Here is a 19,825-nt window from a genome sequence, read left to right as displayed (position 1 = left end):
TTGAAGGCTTTCAGGCAGCTGAATGGAGACAGAACTGATTAAATATGGATATAAGCCCACAGGAATTTGGTCAGGCAAAATTTTCCCTTTTAAATAGAATCAACTCTCATCTGAAAATGGCTTCTAGAAAGAATTATTTCAAAAAAAAATTTAATCCAGGTGTTTGATTTTCAGTAACTGAAAGCACTCCTGTCCTTTCTGGAGAGATTATCAGTTACTCCTACTTTTTCCATCAAAACTCAAGCAGCCACCTCTCAGTTTAACTTGCACTACTGAACTCCTCTAAGAAACTGTCTTCTCAATAGAAGTTAAAATGCTAAAGTCCACTTTCATTCAGGGGGCCATTCCTCAGAAGTCAGCTAGAGAGCAATCATAGAACAATAGGTGTCAGAACATCTCTTATCAAGGGGTCACCTTCCACTCATGCTTGGAGGGGAATCCTAAAGGTCAAACCATTGCCAAACACAGGTTAAACGTTAAATGAAACTAACAAATGAAAAAAATGGAAAAAAAAAAAACCTACATGCTCCTAAGACAGACAACCAGCCTTTAGAGACAAACAGAAAATTTCTTAGAGAGGATAAAGTTCTGAACTTGTAAGAATCAAGCAAATAAGGAAGCTAAAGGAAATTGCTATTTGGGTAAATATAGAAACAAGATTCGTCACTTAGGGGAAAACTCACAAGTCCAAATAACAGAAAACTGATGATAAAATTATCCCTGGAAATTAAGGTCTTAAAATCCTGTTAATTAGGCAGAGAAATCTCAGTGTCTTGCAACTGTCAATATTTATTCATGTACTCAAACTAAAATAATTTAATATCGGAAGAACTATCTCTAACAGATATTTTAAGGTATTGATGACTGAAGCCAGGCTCAGGGCAGCAAAAACCATAAAAAGAGATTCTGGATAGTCTCAACCTTTTTAATTTCAGAGAAGAAGTAGGAGTGATTGTGTCTACCTAGTTCTAAAGTAGAGGGACGCCCTTATGCACACATGTAGGCGGTCTCTCTAGTAGTACATGAAACATCCTTCATTATGTAAAAATGAATATGGAAAAAACCTTTCTACTTTCCAATAAGACTGCTTTCTTCAATAATCTTTATTGTTCTCCTTAAGTAAATCAGCATTTGACCCTGCTTTCTCTTCATTTGCCAAATAAATATTAGTTAGGATTGCCATCCTCCATTCTCCAAAGTTATAATATGATTATAATGTAATTAAAAATAATCTGACTTTCATTAACTTATTTCCAATATAGATGACTTGGGCCTCAGACACCAGTTTCTCTACTGTGATCTTATAAATATCCTTCTAGCATGCTTGTGTTTCTCTGGATGTGCTACCACCACCCTGTAGTAGTAAACTTTAGGGAGCGCAGAGATTCCAGAGTTGCTGCCTACAAACCAAATGGCATCTTGGCTTTGGCAAGCCGAGAGGCTCATTTCGGCTTCTCTCACCCCCTCTAGCGTTGGCAAAGCTCATCTGTCTGATTATCCAGTTACCTCACTGAACAAGAGCTGGGCTAAGTCCTGCCCACCTATGACATCACCCCCTTCCTCAACCACTGCGAGGTGAAGCTTTAAACTTCAGACTTAGAGGTGGGCTGCGCGCAGTCAACTGGATGCTCTCGCGCGCAGTCCTCAGCGCAGGAGTGATCTGAAGCAGGACGGGCTCAGGCTGCAGCTGCTGTGGCTTTGTGTGCACTGGATGCCGCGCTCCGGAGACGGGGGAGGGTTTTTACTTCAACTCACAGGCAATGGAATTACAGCTGTAGCAGCAGGGTATAAAGGATTGCTTTTTCCCTCGTCTTCCTGGTAAGTGTTTTCCATGCTTTTTCTTACCATTGTCCCAGAAACTTCGCTTGCTGTTACTCTCTAGAAAGAAATGACTAGCTTGGTTCCATGAGGGATCCAAGTAGCCACGTTTGCTCTGTCAGCAGGACGGGTCAAAGATGTGCGTGTGCAAGCCAGCGAGGGAAAGTCTGACAAAATAGCCGAATGTGAGAAGTTTCTCACAGACTTAAAATCATTTTTTTAAATAATAAATAGCTCCGCTCTGTTTCAAGCAATTGCTATCCGCGCAGAGCTTCACGGAAAACTGCAAGTTGGAAAGTTGAGCGTTTGAGATAGACTAGGAAAGGCAGATTTTTCTCGGCTACAAAAACGAAAGGTCGCTAACTTGGTGTGTACTGTATGTGTGGTATGATCACCAATCGCTGTTTCTATAACTGTGAAAGAAATCAATCATCCTTCAGCCCATGAGTACGCAGTACATGAAAAGCATACATCTTGCTCGCAGCCAGCGAAGCTGCGCCGGGAGACTGAGATGCCTCTGGAGAGGATTAACAGCTACACCTAGATTTGAAAGCTTGCACTGCTTAGCCAGCCCCAGCTCCTTCAGGCATTTCCGGCTCGGGAATCTCAACTAGCAAATCCAACTCAGAATCTCAGGCCAAACCATATTCCCAATCCCGGAGAATGTCAAAGCCTATGGCTTGGGCGAGTGTGGAATGTGGCTAGCATAGTAACCGGGTAGTCCACTCAGAAAAACTAACAAAGCTCACCCTGGAAGCTGCCCTTGATGTATGCAGTGAGGGGAGCAGGGGACGGAAGACTGGAGTCCTCATCAAATAGCAAAGGCAGAGTGTCCCTTTACTTGCAATACACAGTGGAAAATCTTATATTGGAACAAATGCGTGTAGCAAAGCTTCCAAAAGGTATTTAAATATATCTAATTTTCTTAAAAAAATGTTTTTCAGTAAATTATGTCTGAAACAAAATGGTTGCATAAAGGTAAAGAGTGCAACAGGCCAGTCTTTTCTCAACATTGGGAGGGGGGTTATTTATTTAGAACTAAAGGGAGATAGAAAATGTTGGTGTTTTTCCAATTATAAAATCAAATGGTTTTAATAGTTATTTTGATTGTTCTCAATAAATCTATGCTTCAAAATGCACACATTTGCTATGTTATTAGGATGAAACATGGTCAAAGCCGTGAAAAGTGCTCCAGTAGTAGCTATTCCTTTATTCATCCCTAACTGCATAAGAATACCCTGACCAGTATAGACAGAAAGGATGAACCTGTCAGCCCCCAGGTCACAGTCACTTAAGCTGACTCAGAGTGACAGGTGACTGACACCCATCTCTTTGGAAATGAGTAAAGAAGGCAATCCTTTTAAAGTGCTATAAAATATTATCATTACTACAAATATTAACAAGCATAATGTTATGACTGCGCAAAGACTTAGCTTCAAATATATGTGCATATGGATACCTGTATATCTACATATTTATCAGCCTACAATGAGGAAAAGGGTTAAAAATGTCATTACATGTGTTCAACTAAGAAACAAACAAACAACAAAAACCAGTTTATTCTTTTACTAGAGAACTCCCAAGGGTCAGAAACTATATTAGCAAATGAATAAACATAGAGAATTCATTAATAGGGTAGTCTAATAGTGGCATCGATCAGTTATTAATTGGGCTTTTTGTTTTTCTGCATACCCTTTGTAAAATCGATTCTGGTTAGGTTCAAAATGCCCAATTAAACAATTCCTGAATCTAACACTTACGAGATACAGCCAATAAAATTTTTTTTTACAAAAAATTACAGAAAATTACAAAACAAAACAGGAAATTTGTCATAACTAAATGTGGCAGCTAATAGAAGCTATGTTTCTTTTGCTTTCAAGTGTTAATTAAGGAGCCTCCGATTCTATCAAAACTTTTTCAGAGCTAAATGAAGCGGTGTGAAATAAATTTGGTTGAAATCTTGTGGCTGTCAGACTTTGTTAGCGAGCTATTAATTATCTTTACCCCAGTTTCTTCTCTGGCTGTATTGCCCAATCAAACAGAAACTCCAATTATACTCAGCATCTCCTGCCCAGGGACACAAGACCCTAATGAACAGTCAGTCCCTCCAGATGAAAAATACAATTATCAGTTTGAAACAGGCAAGCACAAGCAATGCAGATTCTCCCCTGTGCTTTTCTTGGCCCAACATCCCAAGGCCAAGATTATTGGCCATTTTCTGGATTATTTTGAATGGTTCTAAACCCAACAAATGTTAATGGCTGGGAGTATGCCTTATTTTAATAGGAAATGTTTTTTCCTTGCATTTTAGTTACGATAGGCTGATGTTCATATGAATATTAAATCTAGTCATTTAAAAACATTTAGTATAGAGTTGCCATTTTAGTCAGTCTCAACTCTCGTCCCTTTTAAAGGTGGGTGGGCTACATAACAAAGAATGTGGTTAATGGCAAAACCTAAAGCTATATTAACAGTTTTGTATAAAGCCTTTTCTGCATTCTCATATCCATACAAGTTCAGTACAAGGCATGATAAATAGTTGTTTCACGTCAATGAAGAGTACCAAAAATGAAGTCAAGGAGGGAAATAGGATTTGGTGAATTTTTCAAAAGCTTGGATTCCTCCTCCTCCCCTGGTTCCCCATCCCTCCAACCCCCACCTTTTGCCCTAGAGGCCTTCACTGTTCTTCTCAACGGGAGGCTTTGTTGTAATTAAACCAGGGAAAAACTGGCCAGCAGCAGCCAACATCTGACTTGCGGCTTCTGCAAGCAGTGTTCTGGTAGAGTGTACCACCCCCCAGCGGGCAAAACTCCACAGTAAATCTCCCAGCAATATCAGCCTGCAGAATGGCGTTCTCTCTCCAGAGCAGAAAAGGGACGTTCCTCGGCTTCTTCTAAGCTTCAGACTTTCTGAAAGTCAACAAACCAGTTTCCAACCGAGAGAGGACTGGTTGGTAAACTGTTTTCTGGAAGAAAAAAAAACCTTCCTTTTTAAAAACTAAAATATGTATATTTCTTTCAGAAAGCACTTTCAAAACACAGGTCAGCATCGCTAAATTTGTATATACATCACGATAATCTTGACAGTTTTGAAATCCATATTATATTGCAGAAGAAGCAGTTTTAACCATCAGCACAGATCTACAGAGTAGAGGGTAAGGAAAAAGGCATAAATACAATGCAGTCAGTAGATAACATGTCTCCATGCTTTGCATATGCATAAATCTCCTTCCCACCCTAAAATCAAGTGTCGGGGATGTCTGAAAAGCTCTTTCCAGGTATTAGTCTGCTCAAGGAGGAGAGTAAGAAATTGCTTTCACTTGACGAGACAATGACAGCTTTTGTTCTTTCCCTTCACGTGCACGAGTTACCGTGGCAACTTTGAAGAGAACACCCGCAGACCACATTTGGTTAAGCACTGTGTTTTAAAGTGTGCCTCTGGAGTATGGATTGATCAGCTTTATGTGTTGTTGGTTTTCTTCCTATTCATCCATTTTAAATCAATACATACCTTACTCAGACATGAAGAAGCATTGTACTTTATGATTTTTAGATGGTCTCACTGACTGGAACACAGGCCGTCACACAAGCGACTCAAATAAAGAGTTGTCGAACTAGTGCATGGGATTTTAAAGGCCAGAAATGTAAAGGGAGGTTGGATTCACATCCCCGAAGACGAATTTTAGGTTTGCAATGTCAGAACGTTTCTGGTTTAATACAGGCCAGCACACCATCCATTACAGCTGCACAAATGTCAGCACAAACTTAAACCCAGCCTGGGCCTCAGCCCTGAGCCACTCAGTTTGTTCCCTTCCTCCTCCAGGTCTTAGGTCTCTAAGTCATTTAGTCTGGCTTCCATACCATGAAAGGGAGAGCCTGCCTGTGGTGGGATACAAGGTAATACCCCACCCTTTTGTCTTAAAGATGCTTGATTTCACTTTGCCAACAAACGAAATGAAGCAAACACAGAATTAAGATTTGTTTGCGATAAACTCGGTGGGGCAGTCCTTTTTTGCTTTGGAACTTTTTATCTTCTGTTTTCCATAAATGAAACAAAACCTTCTTCGTGTCAGAGGGGAGTCTGGACAAAACCAAGTATAAAAAGGCACACTTGCTTCTCTGCCTCTCTGCCAACCCTGCAGACTTCCTGCCTCTCAGGAGGAGAGCAGGAGGTCCTTCTGCTTGCCTGCATTAAACAAAGGAATTGGGACCTTCCTGAAATCTGATGATCGTGGAAAATCTAACTACCAGGCAGGCTGCTTAGAAAGCATTTTACCCTCTCTCTTAACCAACCTGATGGAGTCCAGTTTTTCAGTCTCACGACACACAGTTCACTTGAAATATTGTTTGTTGTTGCAGAACCTCAGTATTCACAGGTTGCTCATTAAGTGAGCAATTTTCCCCTTCATAAGTAAATGACTTCCCTAATATGCTAGATGCTGTTCGTGTAGGTTGCAGTTTAGCTCAGAACATTCACAAACATGGATTTGAGTAAGCATGTGTTTTTTTCAATATCAAGATTTGTACTTAATGCAACAAATTTTGATTGCAAATTCTAAATGCCATCATATTTTTAAAGTTAATATTTTAAAAAGTTTCTGCCATTAGGAAGTCATTCTGTGAGGGCAAATCAATAAAACGGAACTCACATCTCATAACATTAACTCCATGTAAATTTTCTTTACAGAATATTGATCAGATGAGTTAAATCAAAATCAACTTGAGTAAAAGGTAGTAAATACAAGATTGAGGAAATTATCATTATGTCACATAACTTGACTCTAAGCTAACTTATATTCCCCCAACCTAGGAAATACTTCCCCCTTCAAAGTCTTTGTCCGCTGAAAGAGAAGAATCCTGTGAACAAGTACATTGCATCGAGTTCTTCATTTTATTTACACGTCAGTGTCTCGTTGAGAAACAACGTATTAATATTTATTAGTTCTTATAAAGTGTCTCCAGAGAACAGCATCCTTATCTATTCATGTAGCTTCTTGGATTTATTATGAAAATAAATTAGAGACCAGACTGGGTTGGAGTTATAAACCATTAAAACAAAAGCACCTTTTATTATTATTATTTTGAAAAGAAACAATCAAGAGATGACTGCTAAAATCTGTTTCACCATTAAGGTGAGCTTATGCTTCCTTTAGCTGAGGCTTAAGTGTTATATACTTAATGGTTACATTGAATATAATTTTAGAACGTGCCACTAAGTACCAGGGCCCCGTTTATGTTTTTCCCAAGTTACCCCAGTAGCAATGATTTTCCAGAGGATTGACTGCTTTTTGATCAGCAGCGACGCCTTCTTCAAACCCAGGCAGAGAGAGCTCTGAAGCCAGTGGTGTGGAGGTGGCCACAACACTCACAACAGTGACTTTTGCTTTTTGCCACTCACATTTAACTACAAGGTGCATGCCTGTGACTAGGGTAGTCCAGTTCAGATACCAAGGGCGGGTAGGGAAGTTGGATAGCTTATGATGGGGAGATCATTGTAACATCAAATGTGTCAGAACCCATACCGAGCACTACAGCTTGAAATAGGAAGAGGCTATAAAAATCAAATTCAGTCATAAGCGGACAGTTTTGACCTGCGAGCCCATTTGTGAGACTACCCTTTTCTAAGAAGGCATTGACTTCTATGCTTTTTCTTTGAGTTCTAATGAAATTTGAGGAGTGGATGGCATTTTTCTCTTGATTTAGTGAGGCTTAAGGTTTTCCGTCAGTCCACACTGTTTGCACTTTTGTATGAACACTGAATGTTGGGATTGCATGTCAAACAGCAGTGCTAGCAGTTTCATAAGTGTGGAACAGGTTAAATTAATTAATGTTTGTTTCACATTAACATTTATTCCATCTCTGATGGAGAGAGAGAGAGAGAGAATAAATCAATGCATATATTCTTAAAGCCCAGTTCAGCAAAACAGAAAAAATTGAGATTTTTCGTTTTACCATTTTCTTTTGAAAGCAGCTACTGAAGTTATTTTATCCCCAGTCTCATTACGAACATCACACTGTGGTTTGTCCCAACTCAGAACTATCACTTATTTCAAGTCCCATTCTGTAGGTTCATCATCTGACCTCTGAGTATGCCCTGCCTTACCAACGCCCCTGGAGCATAAGGAATACTTGATGACTGGTCATTTTACACATGTTCTCACTTGCTAGTAGTATAGTAGCTTTAAATTAATTTCTAATGCAAGTTAACTGAAATGATTGTCTCCTTGCCTCGAAATAACCACGTTGTTTTATATGCTGGATAGTTTTCAGGGTTAGAAAACGTTTACGGCAAAAGTAGCCTTAGAGTTATAATTTCAGCAGCTTGGTTCTTCCACTCTAACACTCGTAGAAGGCAAAACTGCACAAGCAAATACACTACTGAAATCTATTAGTAGTGTGAAAAGCCCTCACAGTAAACATAAACCATTTAAACTTCCTACTGTGGGCACTTTGCAGCACACACCAGACTACTCCATTTGCCAACTGCTATTTTTAGAAAAGTGTGTATCTTCTATTTTCAAGTTCATTTACTATGAACGTAATCTGTGACAGCATTAGTGTCTAGTGACAAACTAAAAGAAATGGGAGTTTTACAACAAAAGATAGGGACACTAATTGTGGCCTTGGTTAACGTACACTCCCAGGAAATTCTGGAGCAGATGCTGTCCTTGTTGGATGCTAGGTAGTAACTGCCAAAGAAGTAAATGATTCTTTTAGTCCTTAATCTTGTGGTCAAATATTCTTGTATATTCAAGTGCTCCCTATATGTATGCAAGGTGCTGAGTGGGAGACCTGAGTAACCCATGCTCACACTTACCCCTTTGTCCAACCCGCCAAACACCCTTACGAGTCTCTGTCAGGATGGTGGGCAGAGCTGTCACCAGCCCAGTGACTGGTGTTTTTCATCAAACCTAAAGTTCTTTTTCAGAGATTAAAAACTACAAATTGGGGGGTTGGGGTGGGGGGAGCGTGTTTGTGTTTATACTGAGGAGGAGTTGGGGTTCCTAGTCCTTCTGAAGCACCTCTGAAAAGAGATGGAACAAAACAGTGGCAAGTTCAGTGTGCTAAAAGAAAATGGCAGCAGTATTCCCTTTTAAAAATACAGTTTAAAAGTCCTGTGATGTGAACTTCTATGCTACAAATGTGGGCAAAATCACTTGAGTGCTAGAGTTTCCAGCCCACTGGGTAATAGGGCTGCGCACTGGGGAGGAAGGTGAGGGTACGCACATTCCTCAGCTAGGAAAATGGAAGCGTCAAACCGACCTCTGGGCAAATCAAAAAAAGAGCAGCAAAGTGGCACCTTCTTCACACTTTCGGCAGTAGATTGATCGTGTGATTTGTAAAGCCATATTCAACAGTTCAGAGTAATTACAGCGCCTGTTATAGAACTTCACCATGCACCTGCTCCTTTCTGTGTCATGTTCTAAAACATCCATGCCCAGGCACCAGAAAGTGAACTTGAAGACATTAGCCTGAATTTGAAAGCCCTGAAAGGGTCTTACTGCTCCTTCAATGAAATTTTGCCTTTGTGTCTGAACTCAAGTATGTGTCACTAAGAATCACTTAACAATGGGAGTTATCATTTGGATGACAGTCTCATCTTTGGCCACAACTTAATTTAGATAGCTAAGTAGAAAACACAAACATAGAGAGGTCAGTCCACCCCTTTCGCTGGATGACAGACATGCTGCTTAAAAGAACTAATTGTGTTAAAGCTCTAGAAGTTCCTCTGGTATGATACTTTTCACTACCAACAATGTTACTTTTTTTTTTCTTTCACAGGAGGTGCTCAGTCCGGCCCACTGTAAGGAAGGAAGAGAAATAAAAAGGGAATTTCGTGTGCTTCCTTCTCCCTCCATGAGGACTGCTTGCACTGTGTCCTTTGCTCCTTAAAAGAGAGTCCACCCGTTCTAGTAGAAGGGGACTGAAACGGAAATACTGAGAAAGCAGCAAGAAGCAGAAGACATAGCTATTTCACAGCAGGTAATCACACGTCAGGAAGTAGCTACTGTACAGAGTTTATACTCAGATAATCCTGGATGGGAATAAAGGGAGGGGGTAACTGCCTGGAAAACCTATTACTGCACAGGCCTTAGCATCATGAATGGCTTTCTTCATGAGGATCTGAATTACTATCTCTGACCACATTGCACAGAAGAGCCAGTAAGAATTTCAAAGAGGGCAGTTTCCACTGAGGGAATTAAGCTATACAAAAGGAGCCATCACACTGAAACTATCAGAAAGAAAAAAACAAAAACAAAAACAAAAACCAAATAGGAAACCATGTATGTGTCCTACGTAGTAACCGGAGGCTGAGTTGTTTCTGGCCCCCACTTTAATGAGCTTGCCCACCATGCTGAATCCCAGCTGGAATGTTCATTGGCAGCAGCCAGCCTGATCTGGAGGTGTGAGCGGCATAGAATTACTTGAATAAGCAGTGAAGAACATTACCAGGGACTAAAGAGTTTTAAAGTCCCAGCCCCTCACCAAGAAAATAACATATGTGCATTGAACTGTCACCCAAATTATTTACATCATTCAATAAGATAGGAAAAATATTAAGCTATTTTATCTTCATGCCTTAAAATTGTAAAGGCTGATTAATACCTAGACTTGCAGAAGAGAGGGTAACACATACCCACAGCAATCTACAGCTATTTAACTGATGGGGAAACCTCAATCATTCTAGCTTAGAATTTGAAGACAGATAAATGCACTGTTAGAACATGTTTTGAAACGGAAATAAAAAAAAAACAAACTGGATCAACTTATTAAACCATGAAGCATTAAATGTGTACAGGGAGAAAAGGTTAGCATAAAATGAAATATCCCATTTCACCAACTCAACATATGAAATCTACAATTCTTTCCCTAAAGTAGAACTATTCCTTCTTAGTTTCTTCCCAGAAATGCCTTTGAAACGATATTTAATATTAACATTAAATAATATTAATAATCAAAGCAAATGCTTGGTTTTACTGAGATTAAAGAACTAAAGATATATGTAGCTAATTATTCCAGAAGAGTGAAAGCATAGATGTTTTTCATTACTTATTTTTATACTTTATGACAATTTGCCAAAGGGGACAGAAAACACTGGGACACAGACACAGACACAGACACACACACACACACACACACACACACACACACACACACTACAAATTATAGTCCTCTAAGTAGTTTCTATAAATATTAAAAGTTAGAAATTTGATAACCTTCATGACTAGCTGAATCTGATATAAATTATACTTTAAAATATTTTGACTAATTATATTTGACATTTTAAAATAAAATGAATTTAAACACATTAATAAACTTATGTTCCAGAGACACTCAGGGTAAAGAAATTATATGAGTGTGCTTGTTGGTAGACAGCAATGAATCCTGGCATGCTCCTCTCTGAAAATTAAAATACTGAAATTGGTTATAGATATCTTCCTTTCCACTTCTGTTTTTAAGACATGTCAGTATTCTGGCCTAACTGTTTCTTCTTGTTTCTGACTCTGTTGTAGTAACAGAAGCTGCCTGCTATAATAAAGACCTCAACACTGCTGACCATGATCAGCCCAGCCTGGAGCCTCTTCCTCATTGGGACGAAAATTGGGCTATTCTTCCAAGTGGCACCTCTGTCTGTTATGGCTAAATCCTGTCCATCTGTGTGTCGCTGTGACGCAGGTTTCATTTACTGTAATGATCGCTCTCTGACATCCATTCCAGTGGGAATTCCGGAGGATGCTACAACACTCTACCTTCAGAACAACCAAATAAACAATGTTGGGATTCCTTCAGATTTGAAGAACTTGCTGAAAGTGCAAAGAATATACCTGTACCACAACAGTTTAGATGAATTTCCTACCAACCTTCCAAAGTATGTGAAAGAGTTACATTTGCAGGAGAATAACATAAGAACTATCACGTACGATTCACTTTCGAAAATTCCCTATCTGGAAGAGTTACACTTGGATGATAATTCAGTCTCGGCTGTTAGCATAGAAGAGGGAGCATTTCGAGACAGCAACTATCTGCGGCTGCTTTTTCTGTCCCGTAACCACCTTAGCACAATCCCGGGAGGCTTGCCCAGGACTATTGAGGAATTACGCCTAGATGACAATCGCATATCAACTATCTCTTCCCCATCGCTTCACGGTCTCACAAGCCTGAAACGCCTGGTTTTAGATGGAAACTTGTTGAACAACCACGGTTTGGGTGACAAAGTTTTCTTCAACTTAGTAAACTTAACAGAACTGTCCCTGGTGAGGAATTCCTTGACAGCCGCACCCGTGAACCTTCCCGGCACGAGCCTGAGGAAGCTTTACCTTCAAGACAACCATATCAACCGGGTACCCCCAAATGCTTTTTCTTATTTAAGGCAGCTGTATCGACTCGATATGTCCAATAATAACCTAAGCAATTTACCTCAGGGTATCTTTGATGATTTGGACAATATAACCCAACTGATTCTTCGCAACAATCCTTGGTATTGTGGGTGCAAGATGAAATGGGTACGAGACTGGTTGCAGTCACTACCTGTGAAGGTCAATGTGCGTGGGCTCATGTGCCAAGCTCCAGAAAAGGTCCGTGGAATGGCTATCAAGGACCTCAGTGCAGAACTGTTTGATTGTAAAGACAGTGGGATTGTGAGCACCGTTCAGATAACCACCGCAATACCTAACACAGCATATCCTGCTCAAGGACAGTGGCCAGCTCCTGTGACCAAACAACCAGATATTAAAAACCCCAAGCTCACTAAGGATCAGCGAACTACAGGCAGTCCCTCACGAAAAACAATTTTGATTACTGTGAAGTCTGTCACCCCTGACACAATCCACATATCCTGGAGACTTGCTCTGCCTATGACTGCTTTGCGACTCAGCTGGCTTAAACTGGGCCACAGCCCAGCCTTTGGATCTATAACGGAAACCATCGTAACAGGAGAACGTAGTGAATACTTGGTCACAGCTCTAGAACCTGAATCACCCTATAGAGTATGCATGGTTCCCATGGAAACCAGTAACCTTTACCTGTTTGATGAAACTCCTGTTTGTATTGAGACTCAAACTGCCCCTCTTCGAATGTACAACCCCACAACCACCCTCAATCGAGAGCAAGAGAAAGAACCTTACAAAAATCCAAATTTACCTTTGGCCGCCATCATTGGTGGGGCTGTGGCCCTGGTAAGCATCGCCCTCCTTGCTTTGGTGTGTTGGTATGTGCATAGGAATGGGTCCCTGTTCTCACGGAACTGCGCGTACAGCAAAGGGAGGAGGAGAAAGGATGACTATGCAGAAGCTGGCACTAAGAAAGACAACTCCATCCTGGAAATCAGGGAAACTTCTTTCCAGATGCTACCGATAAGCAATGAACCCATCTCCAAGGAGGAGTTTGTAATACACACCATATTTCCTCCGAATGGGATGAATCTGTACAAAAACAACCTCAGTGAGAGCAGTAGTAACCGGAGCTACAGAGACAGTGGGATTCCAGACTTGGACCACTCACACTCATGATGCGAGGAGGTCCCACACCAGACTCTTCCTGGGTTTTTTTTTCCAAAAACCTAAGAAAGGTGATAGTAGGAACTCTGTTCTACTGCGAAACACTGGAAAAAAGAGACTGAGAAAAGCAATGTACTGTACATTTGCCATATAATTTATATTTAAGAACTTTTTATTAAAAGTTTCAGATTTCAGGTTGCTGCTGCGCTTGATGTAGTGGGGAGGCCTGAACACAGTTCTATATTTTAGTATTTTTTAGTAATTTGTACTGTATTTTTCCTTGCAGATATTGAAGTTATGAACCATTTACTTTGTGTTCTACTGAGTAAGATGACTTGTTGACTGTGAAAGTGAATTTTCTTGCTGTGTTGAACAATCAGGACTGCGTTCACTTGAGATCCTTGTAGAATAAGCACAGGCCGTTTTTCACTTTGGTATTGATACAATGTAAAAAAAGAAAAAGAAAAAAAAAGAAACCTGGCTGGATGACAAAATAAATTTTAAAAACTAGTTATGAAATAATGTTCCAATGATTAAATTTGTATTATCCCAGTGGTATTTAATAAGTCAAAATCTGTGACGTAATGGGCAGTATGGAACTTGCTGCACCTCTCATTTAACCCTAGGCAAATTAAATATCCTCAAGGAAGTTAAGCATAGTTTCTGAACTGAATACATCGGCTCACATAAAAACAGTGTGAAGTAGTCGGCTCTCAGAGCCGCTGTCGGCAGAGTTTCAAGAATAAAGACCTTCACGAGAACAGACATGTAAGTGCAGGGAGTATGTGTACTTAAAACAAAACCATGACAACTTAGACTTGTGTAGTGTAATCAATACATATACTAGAACTGCATCTTGGTTTTGACCTGGACCATTCAGGCTCCTGAAAAAGTTGAATCCTAAACACAGAATTGTTAGTGTTTATCGTGTTTTTATTATAAAGGATGTCGGAGAACAACTGTCTGCGTAGTTAAGAAGGTAGTGTAACCATCAGCGACTCCTCTCAGCGGTCCAGAGAGAAGTAGTGCTTTAAGTAAGAATTTCAGAGAAAAATAAACACTAGATATCAAATTTAGATCTGGCTTATATGAGATGCTTGAACACTGTACATAAATATTCAATTTACTTTCACCATGGTGGCGAATACTGCCCATTACTGTCACAGTTCGCCAGATATTACATAATGGACTTGTAATGTAACATTTCTTTACAGCTTCCTACTGAATTGTGAGCTATTACTTGTTTAAAAACCATACCACTTTTTGTTGCCATGATTTTTTTTTTCAACAATGAAAGAAAAAAAAAAAAAAACCAACCAAAGTGCACTGTACGCCCTTTGGCCAGTCTTGTATGTGCCTTGATCCAACGCTACATGTATTCAGCTTTTGAAATTCGACAAATTTTTCATACTTCCTTAAATATGAAAAATTATGGTCTTATTGCTGAATAAAACTTAAGAAAAACACAGAATAATTGTGCTTGCTTTCAGGACTATGTTACCATCACTAAAAGTAGAAAATTGCCAGCACATGAGTCCTAAACAACCCCATGTATTTTTCTAGGCATAAAAATAAAAGTTGGGTACAAATAAAAGAAATAGCGGTATCTTGAGGTTGTGTATCATTTTTACTTCAAAGAGTCGGTGTTTTTGTGGATAAATATTCACTCAGTAGGTAAAAAACTCTAGAGTGCTTTCAATGTCTTTGTCTCAGGAGCACTGCTGCCATTGTCTGAGCTGACATTTCAAAGGTTATCAGAAGAGATGGTTTAAATATCTTTTTGAGAGAGTGAGGTGGAATCAATACACTTGAAATCCGTTATCCACTGTTAATAGGTCTACTGTCTAATGAAAAGGCTTGTGGCTCAGTGGCTATCTCTGTGTACAGAGTATTGAAACAGCTGCTCAGGGTCCGATGTGGTGAGACGCTACACAGGGTTCTGCTCTGTTACTTCTGTTATGCCCGAGAAAACTACTGTGTTCCCAGAGGCTTCTGGGACACTGTGGTTTACCCCGTCCCTACTGACAGAGGTCCGTGACCAACTTGGAAACCTTAAGTCTTATTTGACATCTTCAAAATGTTACCTAACAATTTCTCTTTTGACTTCCTGCTACAGAGGATTTTCTATGAATGACTGAAAAGTACATTTGACACAAAATATGGGGAACATTTTCCAAAGGGAGTTTGACCTAGCTTCTTAAGGTTTTGAGAAGTTCGATTACAGGTCTGCTGAAGTCAGGGAAAGAAGACTGGGAAGTTTATGAGGACATGATGAACCTTTGGCTTATAAAAAGTGAAAACCGGAATATGTCAACTATTTTCCAATTACTTAAACTTGATAAGCACAAAAATTTTATCTATTTTGTACACTCTTTTTTAGTATTTCATGTGAAATAAATCCAAACATGCTCCACATAAAAATATACACAGAACCAAATAAATAAAAATGTACTATTTACTTAGCTTCAAGCCTCCAAGGCAAGAGATTACTTAATTATATATGCATTCTAAATGTCCTGTATGAAATGTTCACTCTGTTTTTTTTTTTTTTTTTTTTTTTTTTTGCTAGTAAAACTAAAAGGGAAAACTCACTCCCTCGCCAAAGGTCTGACAAAAATCAGGAACTGCTTTTAGATGCAGTAACTTGTAACTGCATGAAATTACTGCCCTGACTCTAGCTCCCCATTAAAAGCAACGCTGTTCTCTGCCTGTCAGCAGGGCTGACTTATTAAAAGTATTCCCCTGCGTCAGGGGAACTAGTGAAAAGCAATGCTTTCCTAACCACAGTTTCTGACTGAAGCACATTTATGGCTTCACGAAGCAGGACAGTTCCAGGAGGAATCCCTAGAGAGATCTGCCGTTGTCCTAAAGCAACTTAGAGGGTAGGTGTTGGAAAAAAGCATCTAGTGCTGAATTATTTTAATATGTGCTCATCTGTTGAAAACAATAGTGATGTTTAACCTTCCTTTCTTCCATTTAGCATGATTAGCAAATGTAGCACAGCCTTGAAATTACAACTATTGTACCTTCTGGCTGCAGGTTTACGGTGCACAGCATTAGCAGGAAATAAAGTTTATTATTTCTTCAATATAGAAAGAAAAGCAATTACATATACGAATAGAGCAGAGAAGACCTTAGGAATAAGGTCAAACTAGGGCTGGGGGTTGAATGAATGTAACAAGAAAGCAAGAAAAGCAAGATGTTTGCCATGGAGGGAAACTGTTGAGCAAAATCAAGGAGACAAAATAGTCAATAGCCTGAACCCTGCCATCAGTCAGAATCAAGAGAGAATGATTTTATTAAGACAACCATGCCTCCGGGCAGACTTGTGGAATTAAAATCTCCCAGGCACAGGCAGGTGTGAGTGAGGACTGTGGTCACTGATTTAGAAGGTATCTGGAGAGAGGGAGAAAGGGGAAAGTAGAGAAAATACACTCTGTGGAGATGGTAGACACACAGTGTTGGGTTTGGTTTTGTTGTTGCTTTCTCTGCTCAGCGGGTGGTTAGTTTCTTATGCTACACTTTGTGGTTGAATTCCAAGTCATGACATCTTCCCTGATGGTTTTGGGCCACTGTTTTTAAGCAAGTGTGTAAAAAGTCAATACATTTGAAGAACATTTGGTAGAAATAGAGGCTGTTGCAGATGAGAGAGGAAAAAGCCAGCATCGAATGCATTGTCAGATCAACAGTGTTGCAGTTAAGAGAGAGGAGTTGGAGCAGGGTGAAAATGGAGGTCTAACGAGAAAGAGAAGAGTGCAGCTCTGTAAAGGACAGGTACTGTTCAGCACGAGTGGGCCACATTTGGTGAGACAATTCAGGAAGATGGAGGACAATACTGGTGATGCAGTTTGTAAGGCTTTTGTATCTGTTGGTCTTGAGTGGGTGATTATGCAAAGCACAGCTTTGTCTTCTGATTTTTAATATTTAATATTGTTCGTTTAACCGTCAAGAACAGGTCAGATGGTCATTTAAAGTCACCTTAAGCTCAAAGTATTTTAAAGTTAGAATTCTGGTAAAGTCTATAAGAAACAAGGTCAAGAAATAAATGGTCAGCCAAGAAACAAATGGTCTGCATTGGGAAAGGAAGTCTATATAATCACAGGTTATTAAAGTTGAGAGGGTGAATGAGAGCCCACAGGAAGATAACAGAGACACAAGAGATGAGTCAAAGAAGCATCCCCTCTTCTGTAAGAATACAAAAGAAAAATTAATTAAACCAAATATTAAAGAAAAGAGAAAAGCTAGGAAAATGACCTCATGACTAAGAACACTTGCTTGTAAACATGAGGATCTGAGTTCAAGTCTCTAGCCCTCATGTATAAAGTTTGCCATGGACATATGTGCCTGTAGCCAAAACACTGGGAAGGAGACTCAGACTTCAGATCCTGAAATCGCCTGGTCAACTAGACAAGTTGAATGACAAGCATCTTCTTCAGTAAGAGATTTCTTAAATGAACAAGGCTGAGAAGAGAGAAAGGAAGACATGTAACATCTTCCTCTGACCTCCATATCCAAGGGCAAAGGGACATTCGCCTGCACATTCAGAAGCATGCAAGACACACACATACAAGCACACAACTCACATACTCACCCACCCCTACACACATAGAAGAAAGGTAAAAGGAAGAAGAAAAGAGAGAGAGAGAGAGAGAGAGAGAGAATGAATGTGAAATCAAAGAACTAGAATTATTTCAAAGAGGTTGTAAAAAATGTATCTACAACACCATTATATTAGAAGATACTACTGAATATGGGAAAAGTACCTTCCCCTCCCCCCAGTATCCATTTGCAGAGTAATAGGGCAGAGGCCTCAAAGATATCAAGTTAATAAAAAACAACAGAAATAAAAACAGCAATTAAGATAATTCTTCTAAAGAGTTAGGAGAATAAAGGGGTTTTGGTAGGTCAGTGTGAGGGCAAGGCAGATTTCACCAAATGCCAATGAAGAGATTTATTGAGTTCAGGAAGAGAGACCATGGAGAGATCAAAACTTACAGTGAGGTCAACTGAATAGAAAAGAAAATTGGAAAAGCACAAGAAATACCCAAGTCATGGATGTGACTTGGATCAAGGTAAAGGCCATGATGTAGAAACTTGGCAGTCTAGGGAAGAGTCCAGCAAGGAGCAAATAAGTCACTCAGAGCAATGTGAAGTGTGGGTGTAATGCAGAGGTGTGGAAGGCTCTATATGAAGATGGGATATGTCCCAAAGATAAAGAAAACGGAGAGGGCGATGGAATTAGGTAAGACATGACATCAAAACAATGAGTAGTGACAAAACAGATCATTCAAAGAGTCTAGAAAACACAAGCTGCTTACATTCCACACTCCAATCCCAGCCCTCTCCCTCACCACCCTTACACAGTGGTAGTGAGAGATTTGGCAAAAAAACGAGGTGTTCTCCTTGGGGAACAGGTGTCAATTAGTCAAGGTAGGAAAGAATGTTAAAGAAAATTTCAGCCACCTGGGAAACTAGAACACCCACCCACCCACAAAAAAGATTGACGTGAACCCAGTAGAAGCAGGTAGGAGAAAGGCTAGATGTAAAGGCACGAACCAACAAGGGGAGTTGAGCAGGGCACAGTGTCTGCAACTGGGGAGAAATCAGCAGAAGTTTTAAGCAGCCTGTGTGTTCAGAACAGAGGACTCAAGTAAAAAAGTTGATCTTGCTCTATTTTGTGAACATCAGAACAGAGTTAAATCCAACTTCATTTCAAACTCCACACAGAAGTATTTCTAGCTGCACCCCCCCCTCCAAAATTTTTCATGCGCTTTCCCACAAGTATCATGGGACGGACTCTAGTTGAAGGTATAGGAAAGTCACGGATGTGCCCTCCCACCTTTTACATTACCTGAGCACAATGAGATTAGAAATAAACCTTTGAGTTACCTAGAAAGCTTTCTTTTTCCCTCATTCTTTCTTTCTTTTCTTCTTCTACACCCCCTCAACCCCCAGTAAGAGGCTTCAAAAGCAGGCCAGCAGCCACAGGGGCGTGGAAATGGGGATAATAGGATTTTACAGCCCGATTGTGTGCACACACAAAAGCAGTACTTGGTTTTCAATGCCAGTTGGCTAGAGGGGAGGGAGGGCTGTCTAGACAATTAGGACCCAAAGTAATTACCCTGTTGAATGTACACTGTGGCTTGGGCAATTCTGACAATGCACAGCTGAAGGCAGTTCATATCACTGATACAACGTCTCATTTTTATATTCTTGAAGTGGGGATTAATGTTAAAAATATACATCCAGGGAAGTCTGGGTGAAACAAAAGCCTAGCGAAGGTCTTTTATTAAAGTATGTTTTATACATATTAGCAGTCTTTTATACATAGATTGGGCACAAGCATTGTTGATTATGTTTCTGATGATGATGACAGTACCATTTGTCAAGAATTATGTCACATATTTTAATGCCGTTTAATTCACAATAAATCTACATATAAGAATTTCTATCCATTTTTCAGATGAGCAAACTAAGACTTTAAAAAAATTACAGAAATAAATCATAATT

General features: G+C 39.8%; 2 protein-coding genes across 10 annotated transcripts in view; one reads left to right on the top strand and one right to left on the bottom strand.

Annotated features, from left to right (window-relative positions):
* Macrod2 (mono-ADP ribosylhydrolase 2) overlaps positions 1 to 19,825 on the bottom strand; it is a 2,017,257-nt gene that overhangs the window by 1,728,042 nt on the left and 269,390 nt on the right. The window lies entirely within an intron of this gene.
* Flrt3 (fibronectin leucine rich transmembrane protein 3) lies at positions 1,578 to 14,921 on the top strand. Of its 2 annotated transcripts, XM_039105601.2 has the most exons (4): positions 1,578 to 1,818; positions 9,600 to 9,800; positions 11,333 to 12,994; positions 13,602 to 14,921. In XM_039105601.2, the coding sequence occupies exons 3-4, from the start codon at positions 11,378 to 11,380 to the stop codon at positions 13,614 to 13,616; spliced, it is 1,632 nt and encodes a 543-aa protein (XP_038961529.1). In that variant the 5' UTR covers positions 1,578 to 1,818; positions 9,600 to 9,800; positions 11,333 to 11,377; the 3' UTR covers positions 13,617 to 14,921. The 2 variants fall into 2 exon arrangements, with proteins under 2 accessions (XP_038961529.1, NP_001119763.1); NM_001126291.1 differs by having other exon boundaries at positions 1,631 to 1,818; positions 11,333 to 13,771.

The sequence above is a fragment of the Rattus norvegicus genome, chromosome 3, assembly GCF_036323735.1.
Source record: "Rattus norvegicus strain BN/NHsdMcwi chromosome 3, GRCr8, whole genome shotgun sequence".
In the NCBI taxonomy this organism is placed as follows: domain Eukaryota; kingdom Metazoa; phylum Chordata; class Mammalia; order Rodentia; family Muridae; genus Rattus; species Rattus norvegicus.
The sequence above is the reverse complement of the archived record's forward strand: the minus strand, read 5'-3'. Positions and strand labels throughout refer to the sequence as shown.